The sequence below is a fragment of the Pantherophis guttatus genome, chromosome 2 (genome assembly GCF_059756535.1).
Source record: "Pantherophis guttatus breed Tessera chromosome 2, ASM5975653v1, whole genome shotgun sequence".
NCBI lineage: Eukaryota > Metazoa > Chordata > Lepidosauria > Squamata > Colubridae > Pantherophis > Pantherophis guttatus.
In genome coordinates, this window is record NC_142064.1 from 252,579,642 (window position 1) to 252,601,136 (window position 21,495).

At 43.3% G+C, this 21,495-nt stretch overlaps 1 protein-coding gene and 1 long non-coding RNA gene across 2 annotated transcripts in view; one reads left to right on the forward strand and one right to left on the reverse strand.

The window, feature by feature from the left end:
• Positions 1-8,034, reverse strand: part of TRIM39 (tripartite motif containing 39) — a 32,869-nt gene extending 24,835 nt beyond the window's left edge. Inside the window, exons 1-2 of the mRNA XM_034421667.3 lie at positions 7,675-8,034; positions 1,669-1,861 (exon numbers count right to left, since the gene is read on the reverse strand). Coding sequence (XP_034277558.1) covers positions 1,669-1,708 — 40 coding nt within the window. The 5' untranslated portion in view covers positions 1,709-1,861; positions 7,675-8,034. The remainder of the gene's footprint in view (positions 1-1,668; positions 1,862-7,674) is intronic.
• Positions 8,035-16,673: 8,639 nt separating this feature from the next.
• On the forward strand, positions 16,674-20,354 carry LOC148115592 (uncharacterized). The gene is made up of 3 exons (XR_015731703.1): positions 16,674-16,787; positions 17,147-17,300; positions 19,825-20,354. It is a non-coding gene; the product is annotated as an uncharacterized LOC148115592 (long non-coding RNA).
• The last annotated feature ends 1,141 nt before the right edge of the window (positions 20,355-21,495 follow it).

A 21,495-nucleotide genomic window follows, 5' to 3' on the forward strand; every position in this document is an offset into this window, starting at 1 on the left:
TACATCATTTCAGCACGCATGAAGCAAAATCAATATTTCCCCGCAATTTTCGCACAATTAAAGAATAGGTATTTCCCTCCCCTCCTTAGCACAGGTCACATTGTCCAAATTAAGTGTTCTGGTGTCTCCAGGGTCACTCCGTCAAGTCTCTGGCCAACACCCATTGAGATGACCTTATTTATTTATTTATTTATTTATTTATTTATTTATTATTTATTTATTTATTTATTTATTTATTAGTCCAAGTTATATGCCGCCCTTCTCTGTAGACTCAGGGTGGCTTACAATGCATTATAGCAATAGCCTGCATACTTTTTTGTATATACCTGCTTATTAGGGCTTTCGTGCCCCCCCTCCCCCAGCGATGTTGTTCTATACAAAGTTGGCTTATTGCCCCCACAATCCAGGTCCTCAATTTACCTATTTCGAAAGGATGGAAGGCCGAATCAACCTTGAGCCTGGTGAGATTCGAACTTGCACTAATTGCAGGCAGCTGGCAGCTAAGCGCTGGCACTTAACAGCACTTTAGTCCGCTGCACCACCGAGGCTCTTGGTTCTCACTGGCCGATCTCTTGTTGATGTCTGTGCTAACATTCCAAATCTCTCCCCTCCCCTTCCCCACATACTGTGTGGCAAGCTGAGAAACGAAAAGATGGCTGCGGCAGCACAGACTGGTTTCGAAGTTGACAAGGATATCCAGAATTCTAAATGGGCCAATTCAGGGGATCTCCAAAGATGGGAAAAGTTCAAGTGACCAAAATTAATCCACTTTTTAAAATCTTATCTCCTCAGTCATTGGTCAAAGTAGTGTACAATCACATTACTATAGACCTGAAAGGGATTCAGATCCGGTTGAATGAAAATCATGTCAACCTGGACCACCTTCCCTTGAACAGGATATGCAACTTCTACAGCATTTCTAGGAAACACCATTCAAAGAACAAACAAACAAACAAAAATCCAAAGGGTTCTACAGTAAGTCTACATAATGAAGCAATTAGCCAACAACATACACAACCAACTTCTACTCTACCCTGAGCAATCAAAATTTCCACATCAGCTATAAAAACGTGACTGAGCCAAGAGTTTCTCTAGAACAGGAGTGTCAAACTCGATTTCATTGAGGGCCACATCAGGGTTGTGTTTGACCTTGAGGGGCTGGAGTGGGCATGGCCATGGTGGGCGTGGCCAGCTCGATGTCACTCATGTCAGGGGCACCTGTGGTTTTCGCTGCCCCTGCCAGCGAAAACTGGCTCCTGAGCTCCGTTTACAGCTGTGACGGCCTCCTGCAACCCTCTGCCAGCGAAAACGGAGCTCAGGAGAACCCACATGCAATCCTCCTGAGCTCCGTTTTCACTGGCAGAGGCACCACGGGCCAGTACTTTGTTGTTTCCAGGGTGGCCCTGTGGGCCAGATCTAAGCACCCCCCACCCTTGAGTTTGACACCCCTGCTCTAGAACATCTCTTGATTACACAGTTCCCTCACTATGGAAACTATAAGCAGAGTTGCACTTAAATCAAACTCTGTTAATCTGGCTTTAGCAATGAGGAAGGAGGTAGCAGAATGTCTATCATGCCCTACAGCAAAACTATTACAAGCTAATATTCACCCCTACATGAGATTAGACTGTTGGGTAGCTGTGATCAATGGCTTTAACAATACTCTACCTGCTTGATTTATCTGGAGCTGATCGATTATCACAGGCATCTTCTTCTTTGGACAGGAGTGTGGATAGTCGAGATTTATCCACAGGAACTGATGAGTAAAAGCAGCCCAAACATGAAGGTTGTTTCCTTTCGTTTCTTCTTTAAAAACCAATTTATCTTGCAAAATAAGATATTTCTTGTATAATCTGCTTATCTGGTCATGCCAAAAAGAAAACAAAATTAAAATTAATAAATACAGTACTTCATATTCATAAAACAGCTTCTATAGCTCAAAGCACATTAAATATATTATCTACTAACCTTAAAGAACACCAATAGAGATAGATACTCAACTTACAACCGCAACTGAGCCCAAAATTGTCATTGCTAAATTGAGCATTTTTTTTACTTTACCACCACAGTTGTTAAATGAATCACTGCAGTTGTTAAGTGAATCTGGCTTCCCCCACTGACTTGGCTTGTCGGCAGCTGGATAGGAAGGTTACAAATAGTGACTATATGTGCAAGTAGGGGGCAATATAATTTTTTAAAAAAAGAAACGAATACATGCCAGTTGTCAAGCACCCAGATTTTGATCATGTGACTCTGAGGATACTGCAATGGTCATAAATGTGAAAACTGGTCATAAGCCACTTTTTTCAATGTGGTTGTAACTCTAAATCAGTGTTTCTCAACTTGGAAGCTTGAAGATGGGTGGACTTCAACTCCCAGAATCCCAAGGTTGAGAATCACTAAATGAACAATGGTAAGTTTACATTATTTCACCCAAATTGCAAATGTCTCCCTGACCTAAAAGTAATTCCTGGTTCAAGAAAAATCTGAATTCACAATCATTTGACTCAGCCCTTACCTTCGCAAGAGATACTATTACACAGATTTTGTAGAAATTCCTGATCATTATTAGGATTTTCCTAGACAATCAGTGATATTGTCAAAAGTGTAAGGCTGTTCAATGGCTGCAAAGGATACTGATGCTACTATTTTAAATGTGTTCTAACAACACGATTCCTCTCCATAGCATGGAAAGTACGATATATTTATTGTAGGAAAAACATATTTCACAGCTATATGTGTCATAGTCAACAAATGGCTAATATCCCAAATTGGTTGACAACATTGAGCACTTTTTGCTTACCAGAAGAGGGCTTACAAAGGGACAAACTTTGGTTTAGGCTAGAGGTCGGCAACCTTAAACACTCAAAGACCCACAAAGGCCCTAACCGGAAGCCCTCCGTTCAATTCTGGAGCCAACGGGAAGTCCGGTTCCCTCCACCAGTGTCTCCTCCTTGCGTGGCATCCTTTTTCCTCTGCCGACAGGAAGTCCGGTTCCCTCCACCATAAGAGTCTCCTCCTAGAGCGGCGTCCTTTTTCCTCTACCTATCCTAACTGAAAGCCCTATCAATTGTGGAGCTGATAGGTGACAGGGAGCCACAGCAGAGGGATGAAAGAGCCACATGCGGCTCCAGAGCTGCAGGTTGCTGACCCCTGGTTTAGGCATCTAAACAACTGATGATATACCAAATATTCCATCCGCTTTCCAAATTTCACTTCCAAAAAAGGCTGCCTTTTTAAAATTTGCCTTTGCTCCCTTTTCCTTCAGAATGTTGTGCTTGTGTGAAAACAACAAAGTTTGTCACCTTCGGTCTGTTGAGATACAGATTTATACCAATCCCCTGAAGAACGCACAACAACCTGCTTCTTAGAACAACTGTTCCAGAGACCCTCTTTACTTGAATGACAAGAAATTATCCTCTCCCTCAACAGAGTTACAACGAAAATGTGACTTATGACCATTTTACAAACTTACGACCGTTGCAGCATCTCCATGGTCATGACAACAAAACTCATATGCTTGGCAACTGACTCATATTTATGACGGTTCCAGGGTCCCAGGGTCATGTGATTACCTTTTGCGACCTTCTGACAAGAAAAGTTAATGGGGAAGCCAGATTCACTTAACAACCATGTTACTAACTTAATAATGGCAATGATTCACTTAACAGCCGTGGCAAGAAATGTTGTAAAATGGGGCAAGATTCACTTAACAACTGTTTTGCTTTGCAATAGAAATTTTAGGCTCAATTGTGGTCGTAAGTCAAGGACTACTTTCATTTCATCAGTATTGTAGTAGCACCACATGGTTGTTTAGCACCGTCCTCCTAGAAAAGGACCATGGGTGAGTGGGTGCCTATCGAAGGGGCAGGGAAGGAGGCTTGATCCAGCGCAAAGCTGGCTGAGGAATTCTGAGAGTTGAAGGCCACAAGTCTTAAAATTGCCAAGGTTGGAGACCCCTGCTCTAGCAGATTTGAAAAAGTGGCTTCATCATTTTCAGAACCAGGACAGCCGCACCAGCAGACGAGAAAGACCCCAACAACCCCAGAAGAAAAAATAGGAGCCATCTACAAGATACAATGCAAGGAGTGCAACAATTACTATGTAGGACAGGGGTGTCATCAGAGTTGTATTTGACCTCGGGGGGCCGGGGGGGGCATGGCCAGCTCAACATCACTTATGTTGGGGGCACCTGTAATGGCCCGAACGCTTTGCCAGTAGAGGCAACGCAGGCCGGTCTTTTGCTGTTTCCAGATCTAAGCACCCAAGTGGTCTGGGCCCGGCCTATAGGCCTTGAGTTTGACACCCATGATGTAGGACAAAGAGGCAGAAGACTGGCACAAACACCAACCAGCAGTCAGAAGACATGATGAAAATTCTTTAATCGCACAACATAGAGGCAGATTTAACCATAGTTTAAATTGGGGAAAACGTGGCCATCCTAGACCAAGCTAAGTTCCAAAAATGCCAGAGAATTTCTAGAAGCTTGGCACTCTGACAAACCAGCCATCAACAGACACCTAGACATTAATGACATCTATGCAAAAGAGACAATCAACCAGCCAAAAAGGAACAAAAAGACCCAAGCACACACACACCCCCCACCAGCAGTCAGCACCCAGATCAGCACCGATTAGATTACCAAGGTTAACATCAGACCACAATCAAGTAAATAATACCTCAATCGAGAAACTGCCAAAGAAGCCAACAGTAAACAGCCCAACCAAAGAATCTCTAAGACTACTAGAATATAAACTGAGAGCAAACCTGACTCTTTACTAGCACTGATGGTATTACCTAGTAATGAAAAGTCTGTAAGAGAACAATCAAGCTGAGAGAACACCAAGGGCTCCTAGAGAATTATCTTGTAGAGATTGGAGCATGGATCTTTCTAGGAAGAGGCTCTTACCAGTCCCTTCCAGCTTGGATTCTCTCCAGCTTTTCCACACTAGAAAGCCTCTCAGACAGGACTAGGACCTTATTCTAACCTGAAAATGGCTTCTTAAAATTATGCACTCTCCTGTGCTAAATCCAGCATTCTCCAATGACTTCTCTGAGAATGGTTTGGGAATTAAGTTCCCAGCCTAGTTGAGGTGTTTAAAAAGGCTTTGGGTAAGAATGCAACTATCCTCTTTTATGTCAAACACACATCTTGTCAGGCATGCAACTAGAACATAAACTGAGAGCAAACCCCTCTCTTTACTAGCATCCATGTTACCCAGTTTGGGTAAGGAAAAGTCTATAAGAAAACAATCAAGGAAGAACACCAAGGACTCCTGGATAATTACATTGTAGAGATTGGAGCATGGATCTTTCCAGGAAGAGGTCCAAAAACTGACTCTTTCTGGCTTTTACCAGTCCCTTCCAGCTTGGATTCTCTCCAGCTCTTTCACACTAGAAAGCAGACAGAACAAGGACACTTCTGACCTTATCCTAGCCTGAAAAATTCTTTTTAAAATTATGCACTCCCTAAGTCCAACATTCTCCAATTACTGCTCTGCCAATGGTTTGGGAATTAAGTTCCCAGCCTGGGAAGTTTAAAAAGGCTTTGGATGTAAAGTATCATCTTTTATGTCAAACACACATCTTGTCAGGCAAGCCACCAGAATATAAACTGAGAGCAAACCACACTCCTCACTAGCTAGCACTGATGATGTTGCCCAGTTTGGGTAAGGAAAAGTCTGTAAGAAAACTATCAAGCTTAGAGAACACCAAGGACTCCTAGAGAATTATCTCGTAGAGACTGGAGAATGGATCTTTCCGGGAAGAGCTCAAGACACAGACTCTTTCCAGCTTTTACCAGTCCCAATTTGGATTCCCTCCAGCTTTTCCACACTAGAAAGCCTCTGAGACAGGGCTAGGATGCCTTCTGACCTTATTCTAACCTGAAAAACTCTTTTTAAAATTATGCATTCTCCTATGCTAAGTCCAACATTCTCCAATTACTGCTCTGCCAATGGTTTGGGAATTAAGTTCCCAGCCTAGTTGGGATGTTTACAAAGGCTTTGGGTAAGAACGTAACTATACTCTTTTATGTCAAAAAACACATCTTGTCAGGCAAGCCACTAGAATATAAACCGAGAGCAAACCACACTCCTTACTAGCATCGATGTTACCCAGTTTGGGTAAGGAAGTCTATAAGAGAACAATCCACCTGAGAGAACACCAGGGACTGCTAGAGTATTATCTTGTATAGATTGGAGCGTGGAGCTTTCCAGGAACAGCTCCAGCAATGGACTCTTTCCAGCTTTTACCAGTCCCTTCCAGCTTGGATTCTCTCCAGCTTTTCCACACTAGAAAGCCTCTCAGACAGGACTAGGACCTTACCCTAATCTGAAAATGGCTTTTTAAAATTATGCATTCTCCCCTATGCTAGTCCAACATTCAATCCAATTACTGCTCTGCCAATGCTTTGGGAATTAAGTTCCCAGTTCCCTAGTTGGAAAGTTTAAAAATTGCTTTGGATAAGAATGTAGGTATCATCTTTTATGTCAAACACGCATCTTGTCAGGCAAGCCACCAGAATATACACCGAGAGCAAACCACACTCCTTACTAGCATCGATGTTACCCAGTTTGGGTAAGGAAAAGCCTATAAGAGAACAATCCAGCTGAGAGAACACCAAGGACTGCTAGGGAATTATCTTGTATAGATTGGAGCGTGGATCTTTCCAGGAAGAGCTCCAGAAATGGACTCTTTCCAGCTTTTACTACTCTGCAAATTGTTTGGGATTTAAGTTCCCAGCCTAGTTAGGATGTTTTAAAAGGCTTTGGGTAAGAACGTAGGTATCCTCTTTTATGTCAAAAAACACATCTTGTCAGGCAAGCCACTAGAATATAAACTGAGCGCAAACCCCACTCTTTACTAGCATCAATGTTACCCAGTTTGGGTAAGGAAAAGTCTAAGAAAACAATCCAGCTGAAAGAACACCAAGGACTCCTAGATAATTATGTTGTAGAGATTGGAGCAGGGATCTTTCCAGGAAGAGCTCCAGCAATGGACTCTTTCCAGCTTTTACTGCTCTGCAAATTGTTTGGGAGTTAAGTTCACAGCCTAGTTTTAAAAGGCTTCGGATAAGAACGTAACTATGCTCTTTTATGTCAAAAAAACACATCTTGTCAGGCAAATCACTAGATTACAATATAAAATGAGAGCAAACCCCGCTCCTTACTAGCTAGCACTGGTGATGTTACCCAGTTTGGGTAAGGAAAAGCCTATAAGAGAACAATCCAGCTGAGAGAACACCAAGGACTGCTAGGGAATTATCTTGTATAGATTGGAGCGTGGATCTCTCCAGGAAGAGCTCCAGCAATGGACTCTTTCCAGCTTTTACTGCTCTGCAAATTGTTTGGGAATTAAGTTCCCAGCTTAGTTGGGATGTTTTAAAAGGCTTTGGTAAGAATGTAGGTATCATCTTTTATGTCAAAAAACACATCTTGTCAGGCAAGCCACTAGAATATAAACTGAGAGCAAACCACACTCTTTACCAGCATCCATGTTACCCAGTTTGGGTAAGGAAAAGCCAATATAAAGAAAACAGCCAAGCTCAAGAGAGAACCAAGGATTTCAATCCTGAGCTCCAAAATATTCTCCCTTTTTTTATTAGCAATTAAAAAAAATTAGTACTTTTATCAGTAACACAATTGCAAAGGTTTGCAATGGAAATCAACCTACCTTCCCCCCGTGTAGAGCCACGCGAGGGGGAGAGTCAGAGGGGAAGCGGCGCTGGCGGCGCAGGAAAGGCTGGAACCCTCCGAGGGTCCAACGAGGCGGGCAAAGGCGGGACTGCCATAGGGCTGGACCGGGCGAGCCTGGCTAGGCAGCTGCCATCAGGCCCCGGCCAGCAGCCCAGGCCTGAGCCTCCTCCTCCTCCTCCCCTGCCTCCCTCCCCGCCGAAGCCTCGGTTCCCGCGGGCGGCAATCAGGCACGGCCTAGCCCGCCTGCAGCCGCCCTCATCTCTCTTCCTCCTCCCCGCCCCCCACCCCTCAACGCAGAAGACTCTCCGCTCTGCGCGTCACCGGAAGCGGCCCTTCTAGCCCCGCGGAGACCATGGGATCCCGCGAGGCCGGTTCTGCTCTCCGACTCGATGGTGAGGAGGACTCTTGGGCTTTTTTTTTTTTTTTTTTTTTTTTAAATCGAGGTTCACAGTGGCAAGCCCTTTCCTGGGTGCCTAAGTTCAAGGGGGTTTTCCGGTTGCCCGTAGACTCGTACCTGTAGAGTGATAAAGAACGCGAACTTCTGGGATCGCTTTGATGATTCTACCCTCCCCCCCCACACACACACACACAAACACACTTCCCTTTTGGGGTAGGATAGGGCGGATTTTTAGGGCGGAAGTGAGAGAATAACGAACCAAAGAAGACTTCAACTCCCAGAATTCCTCAGCCAGCCTGGCCGAAGGAATTTCACGTTCCGAATTGCCTTAGAAGGCGGGGCGTTTAGGAAAGCGCTTTTTTTTTTCAACTTTGGGAATGTGCTGTTTAAGAGGTATGGACTTCAAATCCCAGAGTGCTTTCCAATGAGCATGCTGGCTGGGGGATTCTGGGAGTTGAAGTCCGTTTCTCTTAAAAATTCCCAAGGATGAAAAACGCTGATTTATATGAAATGCTTGGTCTTTGCGGATTTTACCATAGTAAAATGCAGCATCAGCCAGCATCAGTGGTGGGTTTCAAAATTTTTTACTACCGGTTCTGTGGGTGTGGCTTGGTGGGCGTGGCAGGGGAAAGATACTGTAAAAGCTCCATTCCCTCCCCACTCCAGGGGAAGGATACTGCAAAATCCCCATTTCCTCCCAATCAGCTGGGATTTAGGAGGCAGAGAAAATAGATGGGGGTGGGGCCAGTCAGAATTTTTACTACCAGTTCTCCGAACTACCGTATTTTTTGGAGTATAAAACCACCTACCTTTTTTGGTGAGGAAAACAAGAAAAAGAAATCTGCCTCTGCCTCCCAGCAATTTTGCCTGGTTAGGGCAAACAGCAAACAGCCTGCTTTACTTTCATTTTCGTTTTCAGCATAGTTTGATTAGCAGAAGAAAGAAAAAAAATCTGCTTCAGCAATTTACCTCTACACAGCTGAGAGCAAATCAGCTAAGAGTGGGGAGGCTGCTCCAATCAACTTGTGCTAATTAGGCTGTGCTGAAGCTGAAAGGAGCTGTTTTTCTTGCTGTTTGCTTGCAAGGAGGTAACTGCTGCGAGGCAGAGGCCAAAAAGGGGGGCAGTGGGTGGGTGGGCGGGGCTACATTTGATCTTTAAGACGCACCTAAATTTTTACCCCCTTTTAGGGGGGAAAAAGGTGCGTCTTATACTCCGAAAAATACAGTACTCAAAATTTCCGCTACTGGTTCTCCAGAACTGGTCAGAACCTGCTGAAACCCACCTCTGGCCAGCATGGTTTATGCGATGCAACTGGGAAGAGAAACCTGGGCAAGAACAAGTAGACCTCCGTTCAGTTCACAAATCTTAAAAATTGCCAAGTTTGGAGAGCCCTCATTTTAAGACAAGAGCCACCACGCCAGCAAATGAGGAAGCAAAGCGCCCGCGGCTAAGGGAGGCATGGAGACATACGTTCCACCTGACACGTGCATTAAAAGAGCACCAAGGAACTCCCTCATTTCAACCCTGAGCTACAAATATTCTTCTTTATTGAGACTTCTTTCTGAACGGCACTCAGCCCTCAGGCGATGCAAATGTTGATGCTTTTATGGCACAAGTGGCACAAATGCCAAGACTTCCCAGCATGCAAGATGTAATATACTTAGTGGCAGTGGTGAAATTCAATTTTTTTTAATACCGGTCCTGTGGGCGTGGCTTGGTGGGCGTGGTGGGTGTGACTTGGTGGGTGTGGCAGGGGAAGGATACTGCAAAATCTCTATTCCCTCCCCACTGCAGGGGAAGAATACTGCAAAATCCCCACTCCTGGGGGAAGGATACTGCAATATCTCCATTCCCACCCCACTCCAGGGGAAGGATACTGCAAAATCTCTATTCCCTCCCCACCGCAGGGGAAGAATACTGCAAAATCCCCACTCCTGGGGGAAGGATACTGCAATATCTCCATTCCCACCCCACTCCAGGGGAAGGATATTGCAAAATCTCCATTCCCACCCCACTCCAGGGGAAGGATATTGCAAAATCTCCATTCCCATCCCACTCCAGGGGAAGGATACTGCAAAATCTCCATTTCCACCCCACTCTGGAACCAGCTAGAGGTGGTATTTGCCAGTTCTCCGAACTTCTCAAAATTTCCACTACAGATTCTCCGAACTACTCAAAATTTCCACTACTGATTGTCCGAACTACTCAAAATTTCCACTACCGGTTCTCCGAACTACTCAAAATTTCCGCTACCGGTTCTCCGAACTACTAAAATTTTCCGCTACCGGTTCTCCGAACTACTAAAAATTTCCGCTACCGGTTCTCCAAAACCTGCAAGAACCTGCTGGATTTCACCCCTGCTTAGTGGTGGAAAATAGAAGCCTGAGCTAATTTAATGAATGCCCTGAGCAGTAATAGGATAAAGCAGCATACTGGCTGTAAGAAGCTATGAGCGATTTTTTTTCCACGCATGCCAACTTTATGCACAAGCGTTAACCAGAGATGAGAAACCTCTCATCTGACTCACTCTTTGCATCAAAACCAATCAAAGTGCAGATGGAAAACAGCAACCGCCACTCAATTGCCCGCAAAGGAGCAAGAATTTGACTGGGGAAGAAGCCTTCAGGGGCTTCGTGAGGGGTGATAAAGGCAGGGATGTCCCCGGATTAGGGATACATTTGCCGGTGGTGTGGCCGACACATATTTTGAAAGACTGAGGATTGTTAGAATCACCCCAAAAGCTCTGAGAAATATCCAACCTATCTGGGTGCTTTGCTTTCTTTTATTCAATTCCGATCCCGCCTTTCCATTCCGTCAAACAGCCAAGGTCTCTAGCAAAAACTAACATACCAAAAAGAGGGTTAAAGACCACGCTGTGGGTCTTGTTGGAAAAGGCAATGATGTTTTTCAAAGGTGGTGAAACTCGGAAGGGATTCCCAGTTTCCCACCGAGTTTCTTGAGATTGGAGCACATTGGCCAACCCTCACAGGCCTTGCTTTAAACGCTTCACAACAAAGCTTCAGCAGATGGCAGCACAAAGCCCAATTTGGCTGAAGCTCAGCAGGCTGGCTTCTTTTGCAGATATTTTATTTTATTTCTATAGCTGCCCATCTTGAACTCGTGACTCTGGGCGAGGAACGGTTGTAAAATAGTTAAAAATAGTTACGATATAATACAAAACGAAATAGATACCTGCCAGACCAGAAGAAATGTCACCAAAGATGCTATTATAGCTCTTTATGGGTAAAATATATGTGTTCAGGAAAGCTGCACTGACGCAGCTGCAAAGGATCGAGCTGCAATGATTTGCGAATGGACCTTGCGGAGCTCAGAATCACTTGCAGGGCATCAGTCTGAATGAGCCCATTTCAGCTGAGCCTGTGTGGGATATCAGATTGAAGCCATGGTAAGGATTCAAAGGATCCCGTAGTGTGGCTGTGCCTCTCCGGCTTCCACAGAAGACTGAACTAAGGTTCAACCAGTGGGCTTTTTATCTGAGTAAATGTGCATTGAATTTGACTTTCTGCAAGTCTATTGGAGCGGATGTACCTATCCATCCGTCCATTCCTCCATCCCAGGGGTGGGTTCTAATTTTTTTTTACTACCGGTTCTGTGGGCGTGGCTTATTTTGTGGGCGTGATTTGATGGTCATGTGACAATTCTTTAGGATTTAGCAGAGGTACTGGTCTACCAGGCTTTTAACTGCTTGCAGAGCTGTACCGGTCTACCCATTTGTTCTTGGAGCGTTCCGGTCTACCCATTTGCTTTTGGAGGCACCGGTCTACCCATTTGTTTTTGGAGGCACTGGTCTACTCATTTGTTTTTGGAGGCACCGGTCTACCTATTTGTTTTTGGAGGCACCGGTCTACCCATTTGCTTTTGGAGGCACCGGCCTACCCATTTGCTTTTGGAGGCACCGGCCTACCCTTTTGCTTTTGGAGGCACCGGTCTACCCATTTATTTTTGGAGGCACTGGTCTACTCATTTGTTTTTGGAGGCACCGGTCTACCTATTTGTTTTTGGAGGCACCGGTCTACCCATTTGCTTTTGGAGGCACCGGCCTACCCATTTGCTTTTGGAGGCACCGGTCTACCCATTTGTTTTTGGAGGCACCGGCCTACCCATTTGCTTTTGGAGGCACCGGTCTACCCATTTGCTTTTGGAGGCACCGGCCTACCCATTTGCTTTTGGAGGCACCGGTCTACCCATTTGTTTTTGGAGGCACTGGTCTACTCATTTGTTTTTGGAGGCACCGGTCTACCTATTTGTTTTTGGAGGCACCGGTCTACCCATTTGCTTTTGGAGGCACCGGCCTACCCATTTGCTTTTGGAGGCACCGGCCTACCCATTTGCTTTTGGAGGCACTGGTCTACCCATTTGTTTTTGGAGGCACTGGTCTACCCATTTGTTTTTGGAGGCACCGGTCTACCTATTTGTTTTTCGAGTGCACTGGTCTACCACCACACTGCCTTTTAACACTGATTAGCTGTAGGGCGGCCCTTTGAAGCCCTGTGGCAAGAGTTTAAACAGTTTTTTTCCTTCTAGCCGATCAGCTGGGACTTGAGAGACAGCGAATAGATTGCGGGCGGGGCCAAATAAAAGGTAAGAATAACGCGGGGGCAGATAGCTCCCGAACAAAGAGAACCAGTTCGGTGACGTCATATCATCACCGCTACCAGCTCGGCCAAACCGGGCCGAACCGGGAGGAACCCACCACTGCTCCATCCATTACAGGGGATTGTGATAGAAAACTGCTGGCAGAAAAAGGCCTGGTGGTCCATTCAGTCTGCCCTTTGAGTTTTTAATTTATTTTATTATCCCAAAGGTGCTTTTTCAGGAGGCAACTGTGTTTTCTTGTTTTTTCTTTTGAAGACGTTTCGCTTCTCATCCAAGAAGCTTCTTCAGCTCTGACAGGATTGTGAGGAATGGGATTTATATTCCTTGCAGACAGCTGGTCATTTGCATCCTTTTAGGGGGTCGTTGAAGCACTTGGAGGTTTATCTGTGTCCTAAGTAGTGCTCCTGGTTCCTGTAGTCTGCAATTTTTTTTTCTGGAAATCCATTCCTAATCCCACACTGTTCAAAGGGTGTTCATCCCAAATTGTATAGCTAAAAGTCTATAGAGATTCTCAGTCTGTATCTGTATTCTAAAAGTCTGTAGAGACCCTGAGGACACAGATAAACCTCCAAGGGCTTCAAGGACCCTCTTAAAGGATGCAAATAACCAGCGGTCTGCAAGGAATATAAATCCTTCCATTCCCCACTATCCTGTCAGAGCTGAAGAAGCTTCTTGGATGAGAAGTGAAACGTCTTCAAAGAAAAACCAGAAAGTCCAGTTGCCACCTGAAAAAGCACCTTTGGGACAACCTTGACCTGAATAACTGAGAATCTCTACAGAATTTATTTTGTTACTTTTAAAATTTTTGTTGGTTGGTGAACATGTGTTTATCTCAAGCATATTTAAACTCAGTTACAGGTAGTCCTTGACCTACAACACAATTGAGCCCAAAATTTTTGTTAAGTGACTTTTGCCCCATTTTACAACCTTTCTTGCCTCAGTCGTTAAGTGAATCACTGCATTTGATAAGCCAGTAACCTGGTTGTTAAGTGAATCTGGCTTCCCCATTGACTTGTCAGAAGGACGCAAAAGGGGATCACATGACCTTGGGGACACAGCAGTGGTCATAAGTATGAACCAGTTGCCAAGCATCTGAATTTTAATCACATGATTGTGAGGATGTTGCAAAGGTCGTAACTTTGAAAAACGGTCATAAGTCAATTTTTCAGTGCCATTGTAACTTTGAATGGTCATTAAATGAACTGTTGTAAGTTAAGGACTACCTGTACTTATGATTGACTTATCACCTCTGCTGGAAGTTGATTCCAAGCTTCCACTATTCTGTGAAGCAATACCTTCTAACATGATTTTTGAACTTCCCTCCTTCAGGTTGAGGTTATGCAGAGTTCTGATAATGACAAGAAAATTCCATGAATATATTGTTAGGAACTAGTAGAGAAGATCCAGAGAGAGAAAAGACAACATTCTGTCATCCCTGAGATGTTTGCAGTTTTCATAAACAATCGGTGCTATTCTTACCCTCTTCCTTTTTTTTTTTTTTTTGCTATTAGAAGAAAAATGTGCGGAAGAGGGAACATAAAACCCTTGTTCATAGCTAGAAATTTCAGAAAGAGGAGTTGGATTGGAGATAGTAAGAGTGCTTGTTGTATTGCCAACAGTGAAACCATGAGGGGGAACAGGTGTGTTGTCCTCTTTCTAGAGACCTCTATAGCTTTTTCTAGTGGTATTTATGTCTAAGGTGAAAACTCTTTATCTATAATAGGAGAGATGGATATTGAATTCTGAAACTCTCCGAACAATATGTGGGTGTAAGTCCAGGGCCTCAAAATTCCACATTTGATGTTGATACTGAAACATTTTATCTACAGATCAAACAGTTGAAAGTTGTTCCAGGTTCTCAATGTCCATCACTGGTATGGTTGATCCACCTACACAAGTACAAGCTGATTTCTGGAATATAGATGTGTGATTAAATTAAAAAGCCAACTGCCCACAGATTAAAAAGTCCCTTCTCTTTCCATGCCAAAGTCTATCCAAGTCTTTGCTGACAGACTTGGGAGTACACAGGCATGGTTCAGCTTTGGCTACTTATAGTCTGTGTTCTTCTCTTCATCACAATGGGAGGTAAGTCCCTAATAAAAATAGGGATATTGTCAATCTATTATTCCCACCCTCACAAACATTTCCTGACATCAATTGTACCCTAAGCTCTCTTTATTGAAAATTGCTGATGGTCAACCAGGTCTGAGGGAATAAAGCAAAAAGCCTGGGAGTTGAGCAGATCAAGAAATCCTCTTTACCTTTTGCGATATCCTGTCAAATATGTAATTAATGGGAATGAATTGGATAGCCAGGCTTTTCCAACGAAGGTAATACCTATGGCGGTGGTGAAATGTAAAATTTGTTACTACCAGTTCTGTGGGCGTGGCTTGGGGGGGGTAATGTGACTGGGTGAGCATGGGCAACTTTTTTTTTTTTTTTTTTACTTTTAAAAGCATTTTTTTCTACAACTTCTTCGGCCAAAGAGGTTGCAGAAAAAAATGCTTTTAAAAGCCTCTGACGATCAGGCAACTCAGCTGGGATTTGGCCGAAGAGGTTGTAGAAAAAATGCTTTTAAAAGTTTTTTAAAAAAGCCTCTGATGATCATACGACTCAGCTGGGCATGGGGGGGGGGGGTGGCACAGGGATTTTTGCTACCGGTTCTCTGAACCACCCGCCACCATCGCTACGTCCGAACCGGGAGCATTTCACCCCTGACCTATGGACTAGGATTACTAATTAGTCCAGCTGAGCCCAACATCGATAAGGTATTTTATAGAACAGATACTTGCAGTGATGTTTAAACCAAACATTATCTACCATTAATACTTGTTCCTTTTCAACTGTTTGTATTAGTAATATATAGATAGCTTAATGGAGCCCTAGTGGCACAGTGGTTAAATGCAGTATTGCAGGCAAACTCTGCCGCCAGCCTGGAGTTCAGTCCTGATGGGGCTCAAGGTTGACTCAGCCTTCCATCCTTCTGCAGTTGGTAAAATGAGGACCCAGATTGTTGGGGTCAATGTGCAAATCATGCTGACATTGTAATTGAGTGCTGTGCAGTGCTGTGGGGCAGTAGATAAGTCTAAATGTTATTGCTATTGTTATTGATACGGATTTCTATATCTCTACTAGAATAACCTAACTTTGTTGTAGTTTAGAAACAGCAAAGCAGGAAACATGACATTATCTGAATATTGTACATGAAGAGTGAATGAATGGGGGAGAAGAACCAAAGTGCAGAGCGAACACATTTTAAAGACATTATCAGCCTGTAGCTTGCTGGGTTTAAAATCCTACATGGCACAGGGCCAGAATCAGGGGTGAAATTCAGCAGGTTCTGGAGAACTGGTAGCGGAAATTTTGAGTAGTTCGGAGAACCGGCAAATACCATCTCTGGCTGGCCCCAAAGCAGGGTGGGAATTGAGTTTTTGGCAATATCCTTCCCCTGGAGTGGGGAGGGAGTGGAGATTTTGCAGTATCCTTCCCCTGGAGTGCGATGGGAATGGAGATTTTGTAGTATCCTTCCCCTGCCATGCCCACCAAGCCACACCATGCCACGCCCACCAAACCACGCCCACAGAACCGGTAATAAAAAAAATTAATTCCACCACTGGCCATGATACTTAGGGGCCACTGGCCACTAATGATTAGAGGTTCCTAACCATTAGTGGGCCATGAGGGGTTTGGAACCAGGTGGTGGAAATGGCTGGCGAGCACACACATCTTCACTTGTGTGAGCAGTGGGTGAGTGCGCGCACTCTGTTTAAGTGAGTGGCAGGCGTTCGCGCGCGGCGCTCAAACAAATGGAGCTGTGCATGCATGCGCACGTGCTTGCTAGCCACTCATGCAAAACCATTCTCTCTCCCCCCCCCCAACCTCCCACCCCGCCGGTCTGCAAAGCTGGAAACATTGGGGAACTCTGTTGCAGAATACAGTCTTTCTGTCTTTTTCCCAGTAGATACTTTGACCTGTCGAAACTGCATGTCCATATGGTCAATGGCTCCTTGCCTTCCTCTTCAAGGCTTCTGCCTCACATCTAAAGGAGTGTGTGGCCATCTGCAAGTCTTCGGAAGTAAGGATTCTTACTACACTCCTGTGCCAGAGCTGGCTTTTCTAGGAGTAATGCAGGCAGTCCTTGACTTACAACCATTCCTTTACAACCTTTTTTTGACACGGGTGGTTAATTGAACAACTGCAGTTGTTAAGTTGGGAAGACATTTGTTAACTGAATCTGGCTTCCCCATTGCTTATGCTTGTCAGAAGGTTGCAAATAGCTATGCTGTTGTAACTTCCAATGGTCACAAAATGAACTTGTTGTAATTCAAAGACTGCTTGTATTGGGACAAAGGGCTTTACAAAAATGTAAGATGCATATTCCATGGGAAATTAGTAGGGAGAATTGAAATGTGATTCCTTTCTCTTTAAATGCAGATACGCGTCTGGAAAAGCTTATACTAACCTGTTTGGAGAAGGAACAGAATAATTGTGGGAGTTACTGGGAAGATCCAAAGACCCATTTTCGATACAAATTGAGTTGCTGCTCAGATTATAATTCATGCAATTGGAAGCCGTTTATACGGCCATGGTAAACTTTTCTTTCTAGAGTTGTAAAATTAGTCCTCTTGAATGTGAACAAGGATCCAAGGGTTTTCCTTAACATATTTATCGTACTGCAAGTTTTCCTGATCTCTCCTGTAATTTCTCGAGAATTTTGTGACTTTTCTGCCCACAAAAAGCTGCTACTGCAAAAGCAATATGTACCATAAGGGTAGTAAAATCACAAGATTTTTCTTTTCCCTGTTCTTTTTCTTTTCTTTTCTTTTCTTTTCTTTTCATTAGAAGCTTCCAGTTTTAAATTTCTGGCCCTGTTATTTTTTTCTGTTCACTGTTGAAGGGGAATTAATCCTGAGCTGATCCTAAAGTGCTTCTTTAATAAGATGTTTCATAGAAGTTAATTTATTTCCTTAGTGAAATGAGTAAACTAATAATAGTTATTCATGAGTGCAGAGGTGGGTTTCAGCAGGTTCTGACCAGTTCTGGAGAACCAGTAGCGGAAATTTTGAGTAGTTTGGAGAACCGGTAGTAAAAATTCTGAGTGGCCCCATCCCCATCTATTCTCTGCCTCCCAAATCCCAGCTGATTGGGAGGAAATGGGGATTTTGCAGTAACTTTCCCCTGGATTGGGGAGGGAATGGAGATTTTACAGTATCCTTCCCTTGGAGTGGGATGGAAATGGAGATTTTACAGTATCCTTCCCCTGCCACCCCCACCAAGCCACCCCCACAAGCCATGTCACGCCCACCAAGCCACACCCACAGAACCGGTAGTAAAAAAATTTGAAACCCACCACTGCATGAGTGACCATATACAGGCTTGTACAGTGAATTGCCTTTTGTTCTAGATAGCTTTGTTTGCTGGTGGGAAGGGGTCAGACAAGTGAGTCTGGAAAAAGTAGCATCTCAGGGCAGGTAGCCCTTGACTTATAACCACAACTGCTTCTTTATTACTTTTATTGTTTATCAATGAATAAAATATAAAGAAAAATAAAAATAGGGAACTAAGGGAAGAAAAAAGGAAGGGGGAAAGAAAATATGAGGTGCAAGGGAAGAAAGAAAAAGACATTAAACTTCTGACTCTTTTTAACACAGTACAAGGTAACAACATTACAACCTCAATTTTTTCCTTTAAACTTTAGTATATAATTTACCCATTTCTATAATAACAAATCTATCTAATCATCAAAACCAAAGTCAAAGTTTCTTTTTTTCATCGCAAGCACAGATGTGATATCCAATTAAAACATAAATATATATTCTCCTCTTTGAATAGCACCATCAATTTAACCATTCTGCTTTATCTTCCTTGCTGTTGAAATAATATGTATTTCTATTTGCACTTTATAATCTTCATATTAACAAAATTCACTCTATTCTTTCAGATTCTTTAACCTTAAAGGGAAAAAATACTTTTTTTTTCATCCATTTTAAAACACTAAGCTTTTCTTTAAAAACAGTTCTAAAATCAAAACATTCTAATAGATCTTTTTTTAAACTTTCTCTTAACATACAAACTTTAAAGTTCACTTTTAGACTAATAAAGTTCCAACTAACTCCAATTCACTCATTAAATTTAAATCACTCCCTCCAGGTTACCCTCATAGAATATTTTTTCTTCTTGCATATATCCTTTTTAAAACTATTTTTTTCTTTAAGCTAATACATCTTTTTCTTTAACTTCCTTTTAACATCAATATTTTTAAATACCACTTTCAATAGTATTTTACAACATTTAGGAATCACTTAAGCATTATGTACAGTATAAAGGAAAAAATACATTTTCAAACTTTAGATTAAGACTGTCTTTCAATTACAAATACCTGACCAATGAAAATCCACCCTAATTCCAATCATAAGTGCAAGGATCAGTTGTAACCAGCTTTCTCAATCGTGTTGTACAGTGGTGGGTTACTACCAGTTCGCACCGGATCAGGCAAACAGATAGTGGCAGCGGCGGGAGGCTCCGCTCACCTGCCTGGACGCTTCTGCACAGAAGCGCCGTGTGCGCGCACAAGCGAACCAGTAGCAATGGGATTTGGAACCAGCCCCTGGTGTTGTAACTTTGAATGGTCATTAAATAAATGGTTGTAAGTTAAGGACTACCTGTACTGCAGTGATGGATCTCTACCGGTTCGCCCCGGTTCAGGCGAACCGGTAGTGGGAGGTGGGAGGCTCCGCCCACCCACCTGGACGTCATCACGGATGCTCTGTGCACGCGCAGAAGGTTCTGTGCATGCGGAGAAGCGTCCCCCATGAGCTCAGTTCTGAACTGGTAGCGAAGGTAAGCGGAACCCACCACTGTTGTACTGCAACACAAACCCACCTAATTTTGTACTTGCATCATGACATTCCACGCACATCCAAAAGGATCTGAGTTTGAAGTGCAACGTTGCAACACTTCTTTTGTCAAGGCAGTGCAACATCTCTGTCCTTGAGGAAAAGAAACGCAAATTTCAGAGAAGGCCCAAGAACTGGGGAGGGTGAGGTAGCAAACCCTCTTGATGTTTACTATTTTTTAAAGCAACATCTTTTTCTTTTCTTTTCTTGGCCCAGGAAATATTTCAAGAGCCCAGCAAATATTATTTACAAAAGGAAAACGAGAACAATAGAAGAATATTAATGACAAAGAAACCAACTCCAAACTCAGCTGGAAGCAGTGCTACCATTTAAAAATAGCTTGTATTTGTGCCTGAAATGGATCTAACACATCAGCCTCCTGATTATTAATCAAAATATTTTGATTAATAATTCTCAACGGATGAGTCCTGGAGCAACCAATCAATCAAAAGAGATTGTGTTTTGCTATTCTAACTTCCATTCTTTATGTTTTCTTACGTTTTCTTTTTTAAAAAAAGCACACAATGCATAGAAAAGTCACAATGGGTGTAATTCTCTTATTTCATTTTTTTTAAAAAGGGCAACTGAGCTAGACTCCTAACTTGTGTGTCTAATGTACGGAAAACATCAATCAGTAGAAGAACTAAGGTGTAAGAAATGAATGATTTGGTGGCTTCATTCTCTGACATTGTATGTCTGTTCACTGATTCAAGAAACTGAATGCTAAATAAATAGGATCACTGTAATAGCTTATTACTTGTATATTTTTATATGCCCTGGGTGGCCAGCAAAATAACCTGCAATAAGAAGCAATTTAAAAGTAATTAACCCAATGCACTTGTAGCATTCCCATCAACATATGAGTAGAAAGACCAAAACAAATTGGCCCCTCTTTTGAGTGACGAACAAGTCTTCAGTGCCAACGAGGCCAGGTCCATCTGAATGTTGAGGGATGTGGGGTTCCATAGCGCAGGTGTGATGTCACAGAAGGCAAATTTCCTGGGTCACATTACATGATTTATTTCACAAAAGGGATCTGGAGCATGCCTACCATGTCCAATCTCATGGGATGAACAGAAATGATTGGAGGTAGACAGTCTCACCAATAACTAGGTCCTGTGCCAAGAAGGGCTGTACAGATCTCAACTTACAACTGCTGGCTTAGCAACTGTTCAAAGTTCTGATGGACCCTCAAAAAAGGGACTTATGACCCAGTTTCAAAGTTCTGACATCTGCCTCCCACTACATGGCTGCATTTTGGGGGCTTGGCAAAAGGCCTGCCTGATTGCAGTGCCCTATGGTTACATGACTGCAAATTATGATGTGTTTTGTCAGAAACATTTACATCCAGGTTCTTGCAAAAAAAAAAAAAAAAGCCCCACCATGGCATTTGCTTAACAATGTAAAATTCAGTGCAGTCAACAGTATGACCTGTTTTATGACTGTCATGATTTGTGGGTCTCACGGTCGTAATTTGAGGACTACCTATATAAGTGAAAAACAGTGAATTGCACCCAGAAGGCCACTGAGAAGCAATGCAAGTTGCAGAGATGTTTTACACAGGCATTACCCAGATACATGCATAACTATCCACATTGCTTCACTCTGAAGCAGCTGTTGCTTCTGAATGGTCTTCAAAAGTCCCCCCCCCCCCCCGGTAGAGCATATTGCAATAGTCCAGATCAGCTGTCACCAACTGGTGGTCCATGGACCATTGGTGGACCATGAGAAAATTTTGGTGGTCCGCAGAAAAATTATTTGCGTTTTTTCTATTGCACTAAATCAGGGGTCCTCAAACTACAGCCCCTGGGACAGATACGTGCAATGAACATTTGTGTTGCTGCAGAGAGTCTCCCCCTTTGGGGTTTTTTTGTGTGGGTCAGAGGG